The 19,730-nt window shown below is 55.8% G+C and overlaps 1 protein-coding gene across 3 annotated transcripts in view; it reads right to left on the reverse strand.

Moving 5' to 3' along the window:
* Nucleotides 1-312: 312 nt before the first annotated feature.
* The window catches only part of AFAP1 (actin filament associated protein 1), a 149,507-nt gene continuing 130,089 nt past the window's right edge, over nt 313-19,730 (reverse strand). For 2 of the 3 annotated variants that reach the window (XM_019963268.2, XM_070791870.1), the window contains exons 13-18: nt 19,206-19,472; nt 16,475-16,589; nt 11,439-11,603; nt 9,561-9,751; nt 8,163-8,327; nt 313-5,454 (exon numbers count right to left, since the gene is read on the reverse strand). In XM_019963268.2, the coding sequence (XP_019818827.2) occupies nt 5,428-5,454; nt 8,163-8,327; nt 9,561-9,751; nt 11,439-11,603; nt 16,475-16,589; nt 19,206-19,472 (930 nt within the window). In that variant the 3' untranslated portion in view covers nt 313-5,427. The remainder of the gene's footprint in view (nt 5,455-8,162; nt 8,328-9,560; nt 9,752-11,438; nt 11,604-16,474; nt 16,590-19,205; nt 19,473-19,730) is intronic. The other variant, XM_019963267.2, reaches the window with a different exon arrangement.

A 19,730-nucleotide genomic window follows, 5' to 3' on the forward strand; every position in this document is an offset into this window, starting at 1 on the left:
CAAAATGAAAGCGTTAGTCTTATTCAGTCGTGTCCAACTCTTCGCAACCCCATTAACTGTAGCCCACCAGGCTCCTCTGTCCATGGGGATTCTCCAGGCAAAAATACTGGAGTGGGTTGCCATTTCCTTCTTCAGGGGATCTTCCTGACCCAGGGATCGAACCTGGGTCTCCTGCATCACAGGCACTTTCTTTACCGTCTGAGCCACCAGGGAAGCCCCGGGAAGCAAAATGCCTTGTTGGTAAAACTCCATCCAGCGGACAGTCCTTCCCGTCCGCCCACAAACCAAGTCAGTCAAGACACGGAGGCCGGATTGGGAGAGTCGAGTTTATTAGCATACACAAAGATGGCACGCCCGAGGGCGCCAGTCTGCGGGCTACACCGGGTAAAACTAGAAAATCCATAGCAAAGCAGAAAAGTCAAGTGAAGCCATTACAAAATCGGGCAAATGGACTGAAAGTGAGTATTTCCAATGCAAGTCTCTTCTGATAAATTTTTTTTTTTTTACTTTATGAATTAAATACATGGTGAAACAGTGAAAATATATTTACAGTTATTTAAAATGGACATTGCCAACATATTTAATTAAAAAAACCTTTCCCATTTTTTGCCTGTTTCAAAGAGAATTTTAAATATGACTTTAGCTTTTAAAAAATACAATAAGGAAATAATTACATTCTTAATATGAAAACATTTTACAACTCACAGCCATGGTCAATCAATGCTGAACACGCATAATTTAAAAGTTGATGTTAAAGTTTAAAGTTAGTGTTTCCTTTATTTTTAGAAAAAAAAAATCAAAGATTATCTTATTAAAAACACCTCTGGTCCCTAAGAAATATGATCTGATGATTCTATCTGGATAGTTTCTTCCGTGGCAACGGATAGAAATACCTGGTGATGCTTGTCTGCTGTCAAGCTGGGTTTATCTGGAAGGACATAACTGGATTATTTCACAAAAGATGGGGTGCATGTGAGGCCAACATTCCCCGCGCATGAAGCGCTCTCGTCTTTACCAAGGACACAGGACAGGCATCCCTGCTGGGGCTCGGGGCCACCAGGAGGCTGCTGCTTGTTTTGGGATGCTGAGCTGTGTGTAGTATGTGTATGTGTGTGTGTGTTGCAGGGGGGCAGGGCATGAAAATGTTAATTTATTTCTAGTTTATTTCACAGTATCAACCCAGTCCATCATGGGGATAAGAAGACAGTAAGGACAACAAGAACAACAAAATACCCTCTTTAAAACTGTGCCATGGCCTGAAATTATTATTCTTCCATTAAAAAACCTTAATTGGGGGGGGGGGGGGGTGGGAAGAGGAAGGCAATAGTTTAATACTGAAGTGTTGCTGAGCGGAGGTGGAGACACCTGGGCGTCCTTCTGGCTCCTAGAGGAGGTGTCGCTGGGCGGAGCGGCCGGGCTGGAACACAGACATGTCGGGGAGGCCCTGCCCGAGTGCCTGTCCCTGGGCCAGGCCGCGAAGGCTCCAGTCCCAGGACAGATGCTGGTGAAGGCTGCCCGTGGGCAAACTTTACATTTCCTTCCAAACAGGGTGCTGACACTTACTCTTTGGGCAAGAAAGGCTGGGGCCGCAGACAACAGCATCCTGCCCACAACCCTCAGGCCCAGCCCAGCTTCGGCCCTGCGCCCTCCCCTGGGAAACACAGGCCCAGCAGTCTGTCTCAGTGAACAGGAGCCTGAAACCCCTCGCTGGGGGGCCGGTCTCCAGGGCCAGGACACACGCCTTTCACTTTCTGTGACAGATTTTTCCAAGTTGGCATGTCTCCAGCCCATCAGGGTCATCCTGGGTTTTCACGAGAACACCCCAAACTAGCTTAGGGACCAGGGAGATGGGCCAGGGGACGGTCCAGCTGGACAAGCCAAGGTGTGCGAACCGAGGGGCCACGACTGGCTCCCCATGGTCCCCGGGAGAGGAGCCTGGGGAGATGCGTGTGCGAACCGAGGGGCCACGACTGGTTCCCCACGGTCCCGGGAGAAGAGCCTGGGGAGATGCGTGTGCGACCGAGGGGCCACGACTGGTTCCCCACGGTCCCCGGGAGAAGATCCTGGGGAGATGCGTGTGCGAACCGAGGGGCCACGACTGGTTCCCCACGGTCCCGGGAGAAGAGCCTGGGGAGATGCGTGTGCGACCGAGGGGCCACGACTGGTTCCCCACGGTCCCGGGAGAGGAGCCTGGGGAGATGCGTGTGCGGGTGCCCCGGCCCGCCAGGCTCCACAGACGGCTGTTGGGAGGCAGGGGCGCTGCTGGCTCCTCAGACCCACAGACTGGCCCTGCTCAACCCTTGGTGGCCTGGGAGGAGCGGTCCTCTCCACCTCCTGAGCCCACGTCGAGGGTGACGTGGCATGCCCTCTATGTCTGTGCAAAAGGTTGGTGAATGAATGAAAACACTATAAAAATGTAGTATAGGCTGCCCACCCCAGTATCCTTGGGCTTCCCTGGTGGCTCAGCTGGTAAAGAATCTGCCTGCAATGCAGGAGACCTGGGTTCCATCCCTGGGTTGAGAAGATCCCCTGGAGAAGGGAGAGGCTACCTGACTCCAGTATTCTGGCCTGGAGAATCCCATGGACTATACAGTCCATGGGGTCGCAAAGAGTCGGACACAACTGAGCGACTTTCACTTCACTTCATAAAAACGTGAAAATGAGGGGATTTTCAAGGTTGATGAACCCTTGCCAAAACAGAGCCAGGAACAGAAGCCTGAGAGGCTGACGGTCACCATGTCCTAAGGGAAGGACCTCGAGACCCTGGGGAGGGGACCGTCTCACGCCAGGGCTCTGGTCCAGCCACCACGTTCATCTCATTTTGGTCAGGATCCTATTTGGCGAGCACTCTGTGACCACGACCGTCTGTTGGAGGGATGGGGACATGGCCCAAGGATCCGCTTCTCCCAGGGGATGGGGGCCTGCACCCCGGAGCAAGGGTCCAGGCCGGCTGCCTCTCCCCTGAGGCTGGCTTGGTCACCACTTCCTCCTGGTCTCCCCCGGGGTGAGGGGGCAGCCCCCTGGGCCATGTTTCGGGTGGGCTACGGAGATGGCTGTCGCTGCCAGGATTCTGACAGGATGTCCACAGTGTGTCTAATATGTACAGATATAAATTAAAACCTATACTTACTGAACATATACAAATAAATAACTTATTTTGAAGCAAATGCCTTAACTTTCTGATCAAATCTAAGATGTCGAGGGAAACACACGACATCACACAGCCCGACGCCGGCGGCCTTGACCCCCACAGGGCCCGTTTTACGTGGCTTCGGGGAACAAGACAGGGCTGAATCCTCCGTTCTCTTTAAAAGGCTTATGGTTGTGAAAGTGAATTTAAAAACGTGGGTTTTTAGGCAGGAAATACGTAACCGGGAGTCTGAAGACCAGGGCCCACATCCTGCCTCCGGTGCCAACCGCTGTCCTCAGGTGCGACCCACAGAGGTGGTCGCGGCGACCGCTGCCAGCCAGCCCAGCGCTGGTCGACTCTGCCCACCTGCACCAGGATAAGATCACCTTTTCCCTTCTCAGTAACAGTTGAAGCCTGACCACCGTCTTGGACAAAGTTGGCTACTAATCAGAGGAGCCGGAGAGCCACGACGGAGAATGTTCATTTGACCACAAGGCAGTGAGAATCCACAGCGGCTCACAGTTTATGGAAACTCCGCTTCATATGATGCCATGTGCTCCAGCCTCCTGCGTGGACGGGAGAGCAGGGGGAGCGGCACTGGGGAGATGGGCTCCTCACTTCCCAGCTGGCTTTCCGGGGGTCGGGGTCACGGGTGCAGGTGAGACGCGCCCTCACCTGCTGTACCAACTACGGAGGATGAACCTGAGCGTCGGGCGCCAGGCCGCAGCTCGCAGACCAGACAGCCGGCTTTGCTGAAATCCAGGCTTTTCAGGTGGGCTCCGGGGAAACAGGCTTCCCCGGTGGCTCAGATGGTAAAGAGTCTGCCTGCAAGGCGAGAGACCTGGGTTCGATCCCTGGGTCGGGAAGATCCCCTGGAGAAGGAAATGGCAACCCACTCCTGTACTCTTGCCTGTAAAATCCCATGGACAGAGGAGCCTGGTAGGTTACAGTCCATGGGATTGCAAAGAGTCAAACATGACTGAGTGACTTCACATGGTCCAGGTAAACAGCTTCCGGTTCTGCTGCGAAATTCCTAGGCACCAAGACCACTGCCCTGCTGTGGTCGGTAAAGCCAGCCAGGGCCCGTGCCAGCCTCGGGGGCCACTCTGACCCTGCTGACGACAGCAACCTTGACTGTGTGGCCTGCAGAAAACGTGAGCACCAGGACGTGGTCACAGGACGCTGACTGCTCGCTTCCCGCTCCTGTATCTGACAACACACACCCGCGGGGCAGCGGACACCAGGCCCGCTCCGGTGGCGGGGGGCAGAGAGCCCGTGCACGCGTGTGACTGGTCCTTCAGTCGGCGTGCAGGGGGCTCCGGGGTGACTGATGGCTGTCCTGGGCAGTGGCCATGCTTCCCACAAGGAGTATTCCTGAGAGGTCCCTCTGCAGACGGGAGGGCTGGCCTGGTCCTCAGACCCAGATGACCTCCCCCTGTGGACAGGCCTGTCCCCGTCACGTCTCAGGCTCTAGAAACATCCCACAGGAGGCAGACAGGGATGCTGCAAGAGGCCCTGCCTGGCAGCCAGGCCCCTGGGGAACGAGTGTGACCGTCACCCCGTGGCCGCCCAGGGCTCTGAGACCACCCGCTGGCTCTGAGGGAGTCGGAGGGGGCGTGGATGCTGGAAAAAGCAGGAAAGGACACACAGAACGTGAAGCGCCGAAAGCCTCTGCCGCCCTTCCAAAGCGGGACAGACCACGGACAAAACATGACCCAGAAGCTCCGGCAAGCCCTGGGCGCTAGGTGCAACCCAGGACAGAGAGGGCGTTTCCTTAAGGCCTAAAGAAGAGTGTCCTGGTGACAAAATCATCCGTTCACAAAATGTTCATAAAAACAGATGGAAACTGCTTCATAGCATAGCTCTGTGGTGACTTTACCAGGTGTGGGGGAGGCGCTGGTGAGACTCGGGGGGCGGTGGAGGGTGGGGGGGTGTCCCCGGGGCGCCTAGCTGAGCAGCGGGCAGCCGCAGGCCCACGCTGTGCCCAGCATGCAGAGCATGTCCACGTCGAGGTCCCTGCAGGTCTTCGGTCTGGAGGGGCGGGGACGGGTGGAAGCCGTCATCTACCTGGGTGGGAAGCTGTGGCTTCTTCATCTGCCGGAGGGGGAGGCTCCCCACCTTCCGCCCCTTGCCATCTTTTCACAAATGAAGTTGGAAGCCAAAGCGTTACAAGTAAATCTCTTTAAAGGGAACCATTATACAGTAGAGAGGATACGTGCAGTGGGCCTGGGTCCTGGCACCGGAGCGCAGTCGCAGGGCGGTCACTCGACGCTGCGAGAGCCGGGCGTCCTCCGGCTCTATGTCCCGTTCTTCAGCTCCCACTCCTGCCAAGCGAGGGGAGAGGGGGCATGTACAGGTCCACAGGGCACGCCTGGGGCCGGGGCAGGCCAGGCCACCTCCCGCATGCGCCGGTGCCCAGACGGGGAGGATGCGACAGCCCAGAGCTGGAGGTCGGGGCCCGTCAGCCCTCCTCACACCAGGAAACCCTGTGACTGGCAACCTGCCACTCCCCGGCTTTTGCGGGCACACCCTCTCACACTCAGAGCAGCCCTCTTCGGGAGTCGGGCATTACCCTAGGAACACTGCCTGGGATGATGGTTCTCGATGAGAACCCAGGATGAGTTAGAGGAGTCCCAGAAAGAAAGGCCAAGGTGGGAGCAGAGACGTGCGATGCACTCACAGGTGGATGGACGCTCCCAGCAGCCGGGCCGGGCCACCACCCCTTTCCTCCAGCCACGGCTCCCCAGTCACTATGCTTGGGAGTCCCGGGAAAACCCCGCTCAACCCCACTCCGTCGGGGAGGCCCTGGGCTGGTCTGAGTGGCCAGCTGTGCGTCTGCTGCAGCCAAAACCACACAGTTCACACTCATCGTGAGGGGGACGCGCAGAGCACACGCCCTGCACAGTGAGGGCAGGCCCGCGAGACGTAGCCTTCCAGAGCCTGCAGCTACAGAACCGTAATACACTTGTTTCTTTGACGGTAAAGAAAAAAAGGGAATATTCTTATCGTATTTCCCTTCTGCAAATAATTAGGGGGACTTTGTGGGACAGCTCAATTCTAAATATCTCTCAGGCAAAACATCAGATCAGATCAGATCAGTCGCTCAGTCGTGTCCAACTCTTTGCGACCCCATGAATCCCAGAACACCAGGCCTCCCTGTCCAACACCAACTCCCCGAGTTCACTCAGACTCACGTCCATCGAGTCAGTGATGCCATCCAGCCATCTCATCCTCTGTCGTCCACTTCTCCTCCTATCCCCAATCCCTCCCAGCATCAGAGTCTTTTCCAATGAGTCAACTCTTCGAATGAGGTGGCCAAAGTACTGGAGTTTCAGCTTCAGCATCATTCCTTCCAAAGAAATCCCAGGGCTGATCTCCTTCAGAATGGACTGGTTGGATCTCATTGCAGTCCAAGGGACTCTCAAGAGTCTTCTCCAACACCACAGTTCAAAAGCATCAATTCTTCGACGCTCAGCCTTCTTCACAGTCCAACTCTCACATCCATACATGACCACAGGAAAAACCATAGCCTTGACTAGACGGACCTTTGTTGGCAAAGTAATGTCTCTGCTTTTGAATATGCTATCTAGGTTGGTCATAACTTTCCTTCCAAGGAGTAAGCGTCTTTTAATTAAATGGTTGCAGTCACCATCTGCAGTGTTTTGGAGCCCAGAAAAATAAAGTCTGACACTGTTTGCAGTGTTTCCTCATCTCAAAACATATTCCTCTGCAAACTAAGAATACTTAACGGATGCTAAGGAAAGATGGAAGGCAGGAGGAGAAGGGGACGACAGAGGAGGAGATGGCTGGATGGCATCACCGACTCGATGGACGTGAGTTTGAGTGAACTCCGGGAGTTGGTGACGGACAGGGAGGCCTGGCGTGCTGCAATTCATGGGGTCACAGAGTTGGACACGACTGAGCGACTGAACTGAACTGAAGCAAAGTAACCAATGGCACACAATCATTCTTTTCCCCAAATTTACCAACACACACAGGCTCGGTCAAACCCGTGTGCTATGAAGGCAGACAGTGCAGATGCTGTTTATAACCGCCACCATCACGGACCCGCCCGTGAACGCAGCAGCGAGCGGCCAATGCTCAACACTCCGGCTCTTATCAAACACCAGATCCACTTTCCAGAAAACAGTATCTCCCAGCTGATCTGCCCTGGGCTCCAAAGCCGCCAGAGAACAAAGGAGACGGCAGCTCGGAGAGGGTCCCAGGGAGAGAGGGGAGGGGGCGGCCTCCACGTTCGTCGGGGCAGATGAAGCCCGTCTGGATGAAGCAGGGCGACTAGGGAGAGAGGGGAGGGCGCCGGCCTCCACGTTCGTCGGGGCAGATGAAACCCGTCCGGATGAAGCAGGGTGACTGGACCACAGCACACACTGCCAGCTACACCACCCAGGACTGCGCACTTTGATAATCTACAGCTTTTTTGTTGTTGCTTAATTTTCTGAGATTTTAAGTTTGGCATCAAAACTTTTCAGTGGGCAGTGCCAGCGAACAGCTGAAAGGCACGACAGGATGGCCCCTCGGGCAGAGGTTTATGGGGTGAGGGTGGGGAGGCTGGAGAGGGGTTGGAGAAGAGCACGCCTTGACTTTTTTGTTGTTGTTTTAAGGATCCCATTGGTCACCTGGCCAATCTCTGCTTCATCAAAGAAGACACAAGTCAGAAGAAGCCAGGAGGCAGAACCAGAGCTGCAGGCTTTCCTGACAACAGATGGCATAGGCCTAGAGACCAGGTCTTGGCCGTTCCTGACTCTGAAAGGACGGCTTCCTGAAGGAGGGTCTGACTTTAGAAAAGAACTGGGAAGATACTCGTGGAACAGTATCTAATATACAGAAGCTGTAGAACCAGATCAGGAGGCCATGCTTAGCTCCTCAGCCCCCCACCATCCCCAGCAAACTCAGCGCTGAAGTGCCCCCACCCCTCCTGCCTGCATCGGCGCTGGGGTCGCCGCCCCCCCCCCCAGGATACCTGCTCCCCTTCAGCACTGCCGCTCCCCCAGCGGGCGGGGTGGGCGCTCACCTTGGCCTTCCGCAGCACGTGGCCCCGGCAGGGCGAGTTGCCAGGGGCCGGCCGGCTCTTCTTCAGGACGGCTGCACTGTTCACGGGCAGCGGGCCCTCTGCGTCGCTGGTCTCACAGCTGGACATGGGCGAGTTCTCCAGAGTCCGATGCCTGAAAACCGGAGACTGTTAACAGAAAGAGGAGGCACTGGGTGAGGTGCGGGTTCCAGGTCTGCAGTATTTTCCATGAGGGAAATGTTTGATGAAGAAAACAGGCTTGGGAAATAGGCAAAAATGACAAGCGAAGAACTGATGCTCTTGTGTGGTGGTGCTGGAGAGGACTCTGGAGAGCCTCTTGGGATCGCAAGGAGCTCAGTGCAGTCAATCCTAAAGGAAACCAACCCTGGACATGTACTGGAAGGACTGATGCTGAAGCCACGGGGTGCCACAGTCCAATCCGGAGGATGCCTGACCGCTTACAGCACGGTCTCCACAGGTCAGAGCAAGTCCTGAGATGGAGCGGAGCGAACCTGCGGTTGCCCAGTCCCCAGTGAGATCGCAAGCTGCTCCTGTAATTTGCTGTCCTTCCCCAAACGAGGTCTCGAAGACTGACCGCCCTGTGCTCGCTGCGTAACGTGTGATGTAGAACACTGGTTAGATCGCACAGAACGTCGTTTTAGGAGGACAGTGCTTCAGTGACCATTCCCAGGGGTCGCTGAGAAACCCCCCTAGGGGCTGCAGCCAGCTTTCCCCACGTTTTCCTTCACTTGGAAATGCCTTCAAAGGCCACTCTGGCTGAGGGGTGGGGTGGGGAGGAGGGAGCCGCTCTGTCCACCCCCCAGGAAGCCAAGCTGGGCTCTGAGGGGGGCAGCCCGTGCCCTCCCCCAGGACAGGTGTGCCTCATGGCAAGCTGCTGTTCCCAGGCTGTGGTCGGGGTGGGGACAAGGCAGAGAGCCGCACGCAGGCAGATGGCAGCTCTGGGGTCCCAGGAGGGGCCCTCCAGATAGAGGAGCAGACCTGAGGTAGGGCACAGGGAAGGAGAGCTGACAAGAGGGGGCTGAGTGGGAGACCCTCGAGAGGAAGGGAGAAGCCCAGAACGTGGGGTCACCCCAGAAACCGAGAGCAGCGATTGGCACCCAGAGACACGACATCAGACAGAAAAAACCTGACCAACCCAATATTGTACTCAGATTTTGCCAAAGGGAAGAAAACAACTTGGGGTTTCCACCACCTTTAAAAAAGTTCAGTGAGACAGAGAAGAAAAAATTCAGGGTCCGTGACCTTGAAATATGGCCAAGGAACGCGTTTCGGGTGGGCACGTGAGCTGTGTCTTGGCGAGGCTGATGCTGGGGGACAGGGATGAGTTGCGACCTGGGAGAGCATGCCTGGCCCCTCTCCTGGGGAGCAGGTGGACTGTACCTGTGGGCTGGACGTCCCTGAGCGGGGCTCGATGGCCAGCCCCAGGGTGATGCCGCCAGCCAGGGCCTTCTTGAGGCTCTCCTTGACCTCCGTCAGTTCCAGCTCCAGGTTGACGCGCTCTGTCTCCTTCTGCTTACACTCCTCCTCCAGCTTCTTCAGCTTCTCTTCCAGGACCACCTGGGTCTTCCTGCCTGGAATCCCAGAGGAACACTACTGCTCCAGCTGAAGGCAAATACTTCCAAGCATCCGAGGACGGATGTTCGGGGACCCTCTGCAAGGCGCTCGGCCCAACCCTGGGGTTCTTGCTCCCCACCCAACTAGAGTCTTTCCCACCAAACTCCAATCCAGCAGTTCCTGAAAGGAACAGGGTCCCTTCCCAAATGCCCCCTTCATGCAGCTGGGAGAATATGGACTGGGAAGTAGAAGACCTTGATGCTCACAAACGGCAGGAATTTGGGGCCTGGACCTCAACACCCTCATTTTAAACTGAGGAATTTGGACTAGGTGACTCCCAAAGGTGTCACTGACTTGAAACGTCTGAATATTTTTCTGTTCTCATTTTTCTCTACTCGAATCATCTTAATTTCCCCTGTGCTCAAAATATAATACAGCTCACGTCTCCATGGAATACGGCACATTCACTGTATTTATCTTATTTGAAATGTGTCATGGTGACACGGGAGGGCAGATAATGTGCCCATTGCACAGATGAGGAACCTGACCCCAAGGATTAACTGACTGATGGGCATGGCCCCAGCCTGGTGCCTGGCAGCACACGAGGGCTCTCTTCTCCCAGGCCCGAAGCTGGTCTAATCTGTCTGCATCTTCACTAACCTGCAAACTGGAAACACGGAGCGAAGGACTCTCCTCCCGTCCTGCTGACTTGGGGGCTCCCATTCAGGTCTCTGCCTGAGCCTCTGATCCCTTTCCCTGTCCCAGGGTTGGGGGCGGTGCGTCTCACAGGAGATACCACCTCCTGCCCCTCCTACAGGCTATCTCAGACCGGCACACACCGGCCTCCCATCCTTTAAGCTCTGAAAGTGCTTTCCTTCTTAAAAAATCACCTAGGCACAAAGTCAGGGACGGCTGGAGCTGCCGACTAACTGCGGCACATCCGCCAGCTCCTCCGGCACAGACGCCGATGGAAAGCAGGAGCTTCCCTTCCAAACCACCCTGGTCTCTGCGTCCCTCCTCCTCACCCCCACCCCCAACCCGAGGTCAAAGGATCACAGTTGACAGCGTCATCCTCACCCCAGGATCAGACTCAGCCCTGAGCGGAGCGGACAGACGTTTTTGCAGCGCCCACCCCTGAGCCAGGCACTGCTCGCCCAGCTCCCCTGAGGAGGAGGCCTGACCTACAGGAGGCCTGACGACAGGTCTGACCTAGAGACAGACGGGCTGCAGTCCACACTGGGGTGCCCTCCTCCCCACTGAACCCCTGGGGTTGCTCCCATCCCCCTGGGCTCTTCCCAGATACCATCCGCAAGTGCGCCACCACCCCGCTCTCGCTGGTCCCTCTGCAGGGAACAGGGGGCTCCTTCCAGCCCCACAGGGGGCCTACCACCTGGGCTTCTGTGGACGACGTGTCCTCCCACTGAGACAGCCGTCACAGCCAGGGACCAGAGCTCCGGAGCCCTGGGGCTCATGCCCCCGACAACCCGGCCGTCAGCACCCGAGGCTGGGACAGCTCCCGGCACCCACCCGGGCCCCAGCCAGGGGGCCCCGACCTGCCTGGTCCTTACTCCACACCGTGGCCCCTGCCACGGGCTTCCAGCAAGGCTTTGGAACTGCGAGAAGCACCACGTGGAAGGATGAGAGCCCGGTGAGGAGCAGACCCTGCGCGGAGGCGCTGGCCCCGCAGAAGGGGGCCCCGCGTACCGGTGTTCACTTCGATGGCCGCCCTCAGCCCCTTCCTCTCCTTGCGCAGCTGGGCCAGCCTGTCTCGCAGGCCCTCCCGCCTCCTCAGCAGCTCCTCTTCTTTGGCCTGCAGCCGCTTGGCATCTGCTTCCACCCGGTTCTTGCCATATTTGTACTGGTCGGCATCTTTCAAACAAGAAAGCGTTGGTAGGAAATTAGGTTTAACCAAGCAGATGACGGGCCAATTCATAAAGCCCATTTAGTCCGCCAGCTCCATAAAATAAACTCAAAGCGAGTCATTTTGCTAATCTAACGAGGAAAAAGAACAGGATGGGTTTGAACCAAACAGAAAAGTGACTGGTTCCAATGATCCGATATTCTTTGAAACGAATTTCAAAGATGAAAACAGGATGTTCGGTTCAAAATCGCTCAGTCATGTCCGACTCTTTGCGACACCAGGGACAGTATGAAAAGGCAAAAAAAAAGAAAAGGATATTAGGAAATTTCTTTAACTCCTCCCATCGAGACAGGATGCCACGTATACTCTTCAGTAAGGTCGAGAGTGAACCACACGTTCTGCCATCTGAGAAGAGGGGTCTATCGGCGCCAGAAATAATCTCCTGGTGCACGCAGGCCTCTCACCGTCACGTCTGACCCTTACAACGGCGCTGTCGACTCTTCTACTGACTCTGACGGCACCTATGCCCCCTCCAGGAGTGGCAGGGCTGGCCCCTGGCGTGGACAGAGATCACAGCAGGAATCTGCTGGCACGCGCACACGTGAGAGAGCGCAGGGGTGTGCAGAGATCACAACAGGAATCTGCTGGCACGCGCACACGTGAGAGCGCAGGGGCGTGCAGAGATCACAACAGGAATCTGCTGGCACGCGCACACGTGAGAGCGCAGGGGCGTGCAGAGATCACAGCAGGAATCTGCTGGCACATGCGCAGGTGAGAGAGCGCAGGGGCGTGCAGAGATCACAGCAGGAATCTGCTGGCACGTGCACACGTGAGAGAGCGCAGGGGCGTGCAGAGCCGCATCTGGAGCCTGACGGCCTGGGAGGGGCCCAGCCTGCTGCCCGCGCTGTGTGGCCTCCACAAGGCACTGCCTCGCTCTGGGCCCCCTTTCCTCGCCTGTGCGACGGGGGAGCAGGAGCGGGCAGTTCACAGGGTGGTGGTTGTTGTTTGTACTCGTTCAGTCGCGTCTGACTCTGCGACCCCGTGGACTGTAGCCCACCAGGCTCCTTGCATCCATGGGAAACTCCAGGCAAGAATACTGGAGTGGGGGGCCATTTCCTCCTCCCGGGATCTTCCCGACCCAGGGCTGGAATCCGAGTGTCCGGTAAGGTGGATTCTTCACTGCTGAGCCACCAGGACGCCCTCACTGGGTTGCTTTGAGGGTAAATTAGCGCTCATCAGAACTCTGAGCAAGCACAGAATGAGCACTAGGTAAATAAATGCTCATTGAACACAGAGCGGAAAACTGAGCAGAGAGGAAACTAGCCTTAAGGACAGTTGAGAGGCTTGGCCAACATCACACCACTAGCTGGCATCGTGTTAAACCCTGAGCCTGTGCTCGTCTCCTCTAATTATGCTACCCTACCAGAATAGTCAGGGCCACAGTTCTGTGGGAAGACTCTGGAGAGTCCCTTGGAGAGCAAGGAAATCAAACCAGTCCATCCTAAAGGAGATCAGTCCTGAATATTCATTGCAAGGACTGATGTTGAAGCTGAAACTCCAATACTTTGGCCACCTGATGCGAAGAGCTGACTCACTGGAAAAGACCCTGATGCTGGGAGGGATTGAAGGCGGGAGGAGAAGGGGACGACAGAGGATGAGATGGTTGGATTTCATCACCGACTCGAAGGACATGAGTTTGAGCAGGCCCCGGGAGACAGTGAAGGACAGGAAAGCCTGGCGTGCTGCAGTCCATGGGGTCGCAGAGTGGAACATGACTGAGCGATGAAACAATTCTGTAGCTCCCAGGGTCTCCCGATACCCCTGAAGCTAACCACTCACACCTGACGACTCAGGCCTCCTGCACCCCTGCCCTTGGCAGCTCACATCCCACGAGATACCACAGTGGTTTATTTGCAGGTCTGACACTGTTACTAAACTGGAAATGACTTCTGGGGAGAAGCCGTGGGGGAGGCAAGGGGTGTCATGGTCAGTGATGAAGGCAGTGCAGCAGGGAAGAGGTGATGACTGCGGGCCAGCAGCTAATCTGCCGGAGCCTCAGCTTCACCCCGCACAGAGCAGAAGTGCTAAAGCCTACCTTGTACATTAAAAAAAACCCAACACAGTCAATGCCTATTAAACTCCTCCCTCTGACAGGACCACGTGACGCCCGGGGGGTGGTGGACGCTCCCCAGCAGCTCTCATCCCAGTCAGCGATAACGGAGCCCCCAGAGCCCTGTCCACCCTCCCAGGCAACGGTGAGCCCTTTCCAGCCACGTCTAGCGCCGCTCCTAAACCCAGCATTCACCAGCTCTGGCAAGGCAAACCATGGTGTCTGCACGAAACTGCATTACGGAAGCAGGTACACAGCCATCAGTCTTGGCTCAATCTTCCCCTCAGTAAAGACCCAGCAATGCCCCCCCACCCGCCCCCCGCCCAAAGAATGGTAGTAAAAGGATCACAGCGCGAGAATGACCAAGCCAACAACCTGAAACGGAAGGGAATCCCCGGCGGTCCAGGGCTTAAGGCTTCGCCTTCCAGTGTAGGGGGCCCTTCAATCCCTGTTTGGGGAGCAAAGATCCCACGCGTCTCAGAATCAGAAAACCGCAACATAAAACAGAAGCAACATTGTAAGACACTCAATATAGACTTTTTAAATGGCCCACATCAAAAAGAAAAATCTTAAAAAGGCTTGAAAGTAAAGCGTGCTCTCAGGGGCATGGATACCGCATATTCTACAAATAGAGCGCAGTCCAAACTCGGCAAGCTCGTTTCCGATCTAAGCGGTTTCCTGACAAAGCTGTGTACAGTTGCCTACCGCCTCCCGCATCATTTGGGCCCCGTGAAATAAATGCCACCCGGGATGCAATGCAACAGGCTGACGTGGCAAAACCACACTGCAATTTCTCTTTCTTCATCACCGGATGTCACCAAAGGTAGCGAGGATTCCCTACCGAAGGCCTCGTGAGATAAGGAGAGCGACTGGGAAACAGAACGGGAGCGAGTGCTGAGAGACGGAGGAGGCGGAGGCCTCGTGAAATAAGGAGAGCGACTGGGAAACAGAACGGGAGCGAGTGCTGAGAGGCGGAGCAGGCGGAGGCCTCGTGAAATAAGGAGAGCGACTGGGAAACAGAACGGGAGCGAGTGCTGAGAGACGGAGCAGGCGGAGGCCTCGTGAGACACGGAGAGCGACTGGGAAACAGGACGGGAGCGAGTGCTGAGAGACGGAGGAGGCGGAGGCCTCGTGAAATAAGGAGAGCGACTGGGAAACAGAACGGGAGCGAGTGCTGAGAGACGGAGGAGGCGGAGGCCTCGTGAAATAAGGAGAGCGACTGGGAAACAGAACGGAGCGAGTGCTGAGAGACGGAGGAGGCGGATTTCCTGAGCCCAGGCTCTGCAGCACCAGGCACTGCAGACACGCTGCTCTGTCCCCCACCTGCTCCCCCAGGTGGGCCTAAGAGACTGTAAAGACACCTGACTGCGTGAGGGAAATAAGATCTGCCCGGAAAGCAGGGTCAGAAAGGGCACTTTAAACAAGTGAGGACGAGGAGGCCCAGCGGGGGAGTGAGACCATGTCTGAGGAGAAAGGCAGAGCTGGGGAGCTAACGTGCGGGAGGCCCGAGCTTCCCCAGGGCAGGCGCCGCGAGCCCCCCACAGCGACAGCGGGCCTGTGCACACCAGAGGCCAAGCACGAAGCCCCGTCTCACCTGCCGAGTGCTGAGTCTGAAATCAAGCCCCTGGCACTCAGCAGGTCGGCAGCCAGGTGCCGAGTCACGTGGAGTTGCGGCTACTAGCTGCGGGGAGCTGTGCCGAGCCCAGCTCAGAATGTGTCAGCCCGGCTTCCCAGGTGGTCCTGTCAGACTGAGCTCTTAATTCCCACGTTCCTCCCGGGGAAACTTCCGCGACAGGCCCACACTCAGCGAGGCGCTCCAGGGCCCGCTGAGAGCCCGTGCTGAGGCCTGTCTGGAGCAGCGTCTGCCTGTGGGACCCTTGGGGACAGAACCCCGGGCACCCACTGCCTGGTCTTCCGTCCGCAGACCCTGCCCGACTGGCTGGATGAAGAGCGATCCAACACAGCCAGGGCGGAAGCAAATACAAACGCGTACGCCGACCGAGCTCCTGGAGGCATGCGTCTGTGGATCACGAAGGATGCTGGGCGCAGGCGGGCTCCTCTGCTCAGTCCAGCCCCTGCCGGATCTGCAGCCTGGAAACCCGGTCCGTGCACGGGTTCGGGGAGACCTTGGGGAGCCTCATCAACGCCCTGAACCTGCGTCTACACTTGAACAGTGGGGTGGACGATGCCACCGCCCCAATCTGGGGTGGGGCCAAGGGGACGACACGGCAAGGAGAGAGAGCACAGCGGGGTGGGGGGAGCAGGACGGCTTACAGACCCTGAACGGCTCCTGCGGTCTGAGGGACACGTGCTAGCCTCTGATTTCAGCCAGAGGCCCCGGCTGACCGTTTCTACGCCTCCCACACACAGAGACTGAGCTCAGACAGCTTATGAGACTCAACCCAAGTGGCTCACCCAGTAGACTGGGGACACAGACGGAGGAGTCTGACCCACTGACCAGGACCCCTCACAGCAGCACCGCCTCCCGAACCCAGAATTACCTCAGGAGCAGGTCTACAGCTGAACCAGCTCTGTCTGCTTGCGTATGCAGCAACCGAAGAGCCAGGTTAAAAGTCACGGCCATTCCGCAACCCAGCAGACAAGGAAAGATCCGGGTGTGAACGGATCTCTCTCTTCAATTGCCCACCCCGCCCCCCGCAAGACCTGGCACTCTCCACCTCCCCAGGTGGGAAGGGAGACAGCCACACAGCCCCAGCTCTTCACGCTGCACCCAAAGCCAGAACATGGGAGATGGAAGGGTCGACTTACTCGAAGGCGTCCGCTTCACGCCAGCCGCCGAGTCAGCCTTTTTCTGCTGCCCGCTCAGAGCCTTGCCTTTGCCCATGACGCCATTGGAGGCCACGGGGGGCTTCTTACCCTTCGACTGTGGAAATAAACATGTGGGAGAGTGAAAAGCAAGCAAACACCTCTGGGGTTTTTTGTAGTCAACTGTTTCAGTCTCTGACTCTTTCGAATGGAGCACAGACAGAAAAAAAGTGCAGGTGTTTGGTAGACACCGGTCTGGCTTCCCAACATTGGACGGCTGTGAACTTCCTGGAGTGGCTAAGAAGGTTCTAGCACTGAGGTTCGGAGCAAACAGGGAACCCTAGGATGTCCTCAGTTGGAGTGCGCCAAGGTTACCCATTTCTACCGGGAGGTGGCATACGCCGATCAAGACACAGGCACAGATTGTGGGTTTCTGAGGGCACTGGGCTGAGGTTATTGACAGTCTGCTTCCAAGAATAACCAGCTTTTACTGTGGAGGAATGGTCTTTGGGGAAGTAGCAGACCATGTGCACTTAAGTCTTCAGCTCCCAGGGCTTTATACTGATGTCCTAACTGGATAAATAACTACCGTTTGATTCGCTCATGGGGTCTGAGGAAGGAAGCAGAAGAAGCTAAATACAGGAACAGTATGAACTGCATTTTAACTCACTATAGGATTTTAGAATAATTCAACGTATCCCTACTTCTTTGATGGCTGCAAGCCAACCCGGGCTGCGTTCTGCTCAACGGATGTGTGCGCGCCCTAGCTGGGCCATGGATCCAGTTAGACGGTCAGGCTGACAGCACACGTCTGCCCAGGCTCCTCCATACGCACGTTTCTTACTGCTGGGAGCCTGGGTTTGTGGGGGGCCAGGGCGGGGCTTCGAATTCCCACTCCATCATTTAGGAGGTGCTGAGCGCTTCATGAACGCGTTCTGAGCCTGCATGCTCATTTGAAAACGTAAAGATACGGATGCCACCCACAGGGCTCCTAAAAAGCTTAAACGACACAGCGCCCACACCGAGAGCCTGGACAGCAGGTGTGTGTTAAGGGTAGCGGGCCCACTAAATGGCCAAATGAGGGCACGGAGCTGAAGGTAAGCGGCTTGCAAATGTGCTGCCCCCTTGAAAGTAACATGAACAACAACGAAACACAAACGAACCACATGTCAAGTGATTCCAAACTAATCAGGGGACACTGATACGATAAGATACGATATTTTGTCCCATCATTTTTACCAAAGTGAACTCCAATACCAATAAAAAGACATGTCAATACCTTCACCTAGTAAGTGAAGCATGTGACCTGTGAGACTTTTTACCTAAGTGCTCATAAGTTAAGTGTCAGGGGCTTCCCTGGTGGCTCAGCTGCTAAAGAATCCGCCTGCAATGCGGGAGACCTGGGTTCGATCCCAGGGTTGGGAAGATCCCCTGGAGAAGGGAAAGGCTACCCACTCCAGTCTTCTGGCCTGGAGAATTCCACAGACTGTACAGTCCATGGGGTGGCAAAGAGTTGGACACAGCCGAGTGACTTTCACATCATTTTCACTCATAAAAAAACTTTCTATGTAAGTACTTATGTTTGAAGATGCACTGGACTGGGCCCTCAGACTCACTGAATCAGCATCTCCAGCTATTGTTAAAAATAAAACACAAAAACCTTCCTACAGAACTTTGATAAAAAGAGCGGGTTTGGAAGAACCACTATAAACTATCACACTCTGAAATTCTAGGATCTTACTTGGCATTCATCATTTTCTCAAGATTACCCCAAAAACTGAAGGGAAAAGAAAATAATTTAAAATGTGGTCCTGTGCTTTATGTTTGTAGAGTATTCTTCCAGGCACCACTTGGATCTTAGTTTAAATGCATGCAAACACAAAATTAATATTTACACTTAAACGCCACAGTTTGCCACAAGTGTCAGGTGTGGGATGGACAGTCGCTCAATGTCAAGATTCCGGACCATTCCGTGATCATCCAGGAGCCTTATTACCTACTCCATTTTAGGGAGTATACGCCTATACTCATGACGGGAGCCTACTGTAATCCTGGGATTAATCCTGCTCTAAGGTCTGAAAGCAGTTGCCAGTGGAGCCCACCCTTCCTCAAGTACGAGCAACGAAAACGCAGGAAAGGAACCCGCAGCTCAGAAATCTGGAAACTCACCGCCCTATCCTCTTTAATACTTTGGCTCTAATCACCGTAACTCACAAAGTTCCCTGGGGAACTCTGAATGGAGAGAGGGGGGAGCAGGTGAAAGACAACGCAACCAGGGGCTTGCAGTTGCTGCTTAGTTGGTAAGTCGTGCCCGACTCTTTACGACCCCACGGACTGCAGCCCGCCAGGCTCCTCTGTCCGTGGGATTCTCCAGGCAAGAATACTTGGAGTGGGTTGCCATTTCCTTCTCCAAGGGGATCTTCCCGACCCAGGGATTGAAACCAGGTCTCCTGCATTGCAGGCAGATTCTTGACCTCTGAGTCCCCAGGGCAGCCCCCTGAACTAGTCGGGCTGGTACGTAACATGGTTAAAGCTCTGCGTCTCTTGTAACCCGTCCCTGGGTGGCCGGACGCTGAGTGCATTTGCAGATCATACTCTAGTTGAGGGGAAGACTGCGCTCTACCCCTGATGGGGCTCACTGACGGCGAGCTGGTGGATACCCTGTTGCCGCCAGGCCCTGCAGGAGAAGCGTGACTGAGAGATTCTAGGAGACGACAGAAGGGGGGTGCTGTACCTGTGAGCTGAGCCCGAGAGACACCCTCCCCACGGAAGAGGTGTTAGTGACAGACGGGGAGGAGGGCAGGCCGGAGGAGGCGGGGTGTTTGTAGTGGTTACAGGACAGCCTGTCAGGAGACGGCCTAGCAGCCTTCCTGTCAGCGGGAGGGTAGCGAGCAAAGATTTTCGGAGACGGCAAGTTATCGTACAGGACGGCGTTATCATAGAGCGCCTCTTCTCCCAGGCCTCGGTTGCGGGGCGCGGGAACGTCGTCGTCGGGGCCCCACTGGAACACACACAGCGCGTGGTTAGTTGGCGCCCCAGCCGCAGGAAGCAGAGCACAAGAGATGTTATTAGCAAGCACCCCGGAACACGCATGCATGCCCCACGCTGTTGTCAGCAACACACACACACACACACACACACACACACACACACACACGACTAGGTGAACTGATTCAGAAGAGCCTTTCTACCTTTGGGGACTTAAGATATCTTTTTTCCTTAAATTGTTCCCAGGGTTATTGGCTAATGATATTTTTGT

Source organism: Bos indicus, chromosome 6 (assembly GCF_029378745.1).
Source record: "Bos indicus isolate NIAB-ARS_2022 breed Sahiwal x Tharparkar chromosome 6, NIAB-ARS_B.indTharparkar_mat_pri_1.0, whole genome shotgun sequence".
Taxonomy (NCBI): Eukaryota; Metazoa; Chordata; class Mammalia; order Artiodactyla; family Bovidae; genus Bos; species Bos indicus.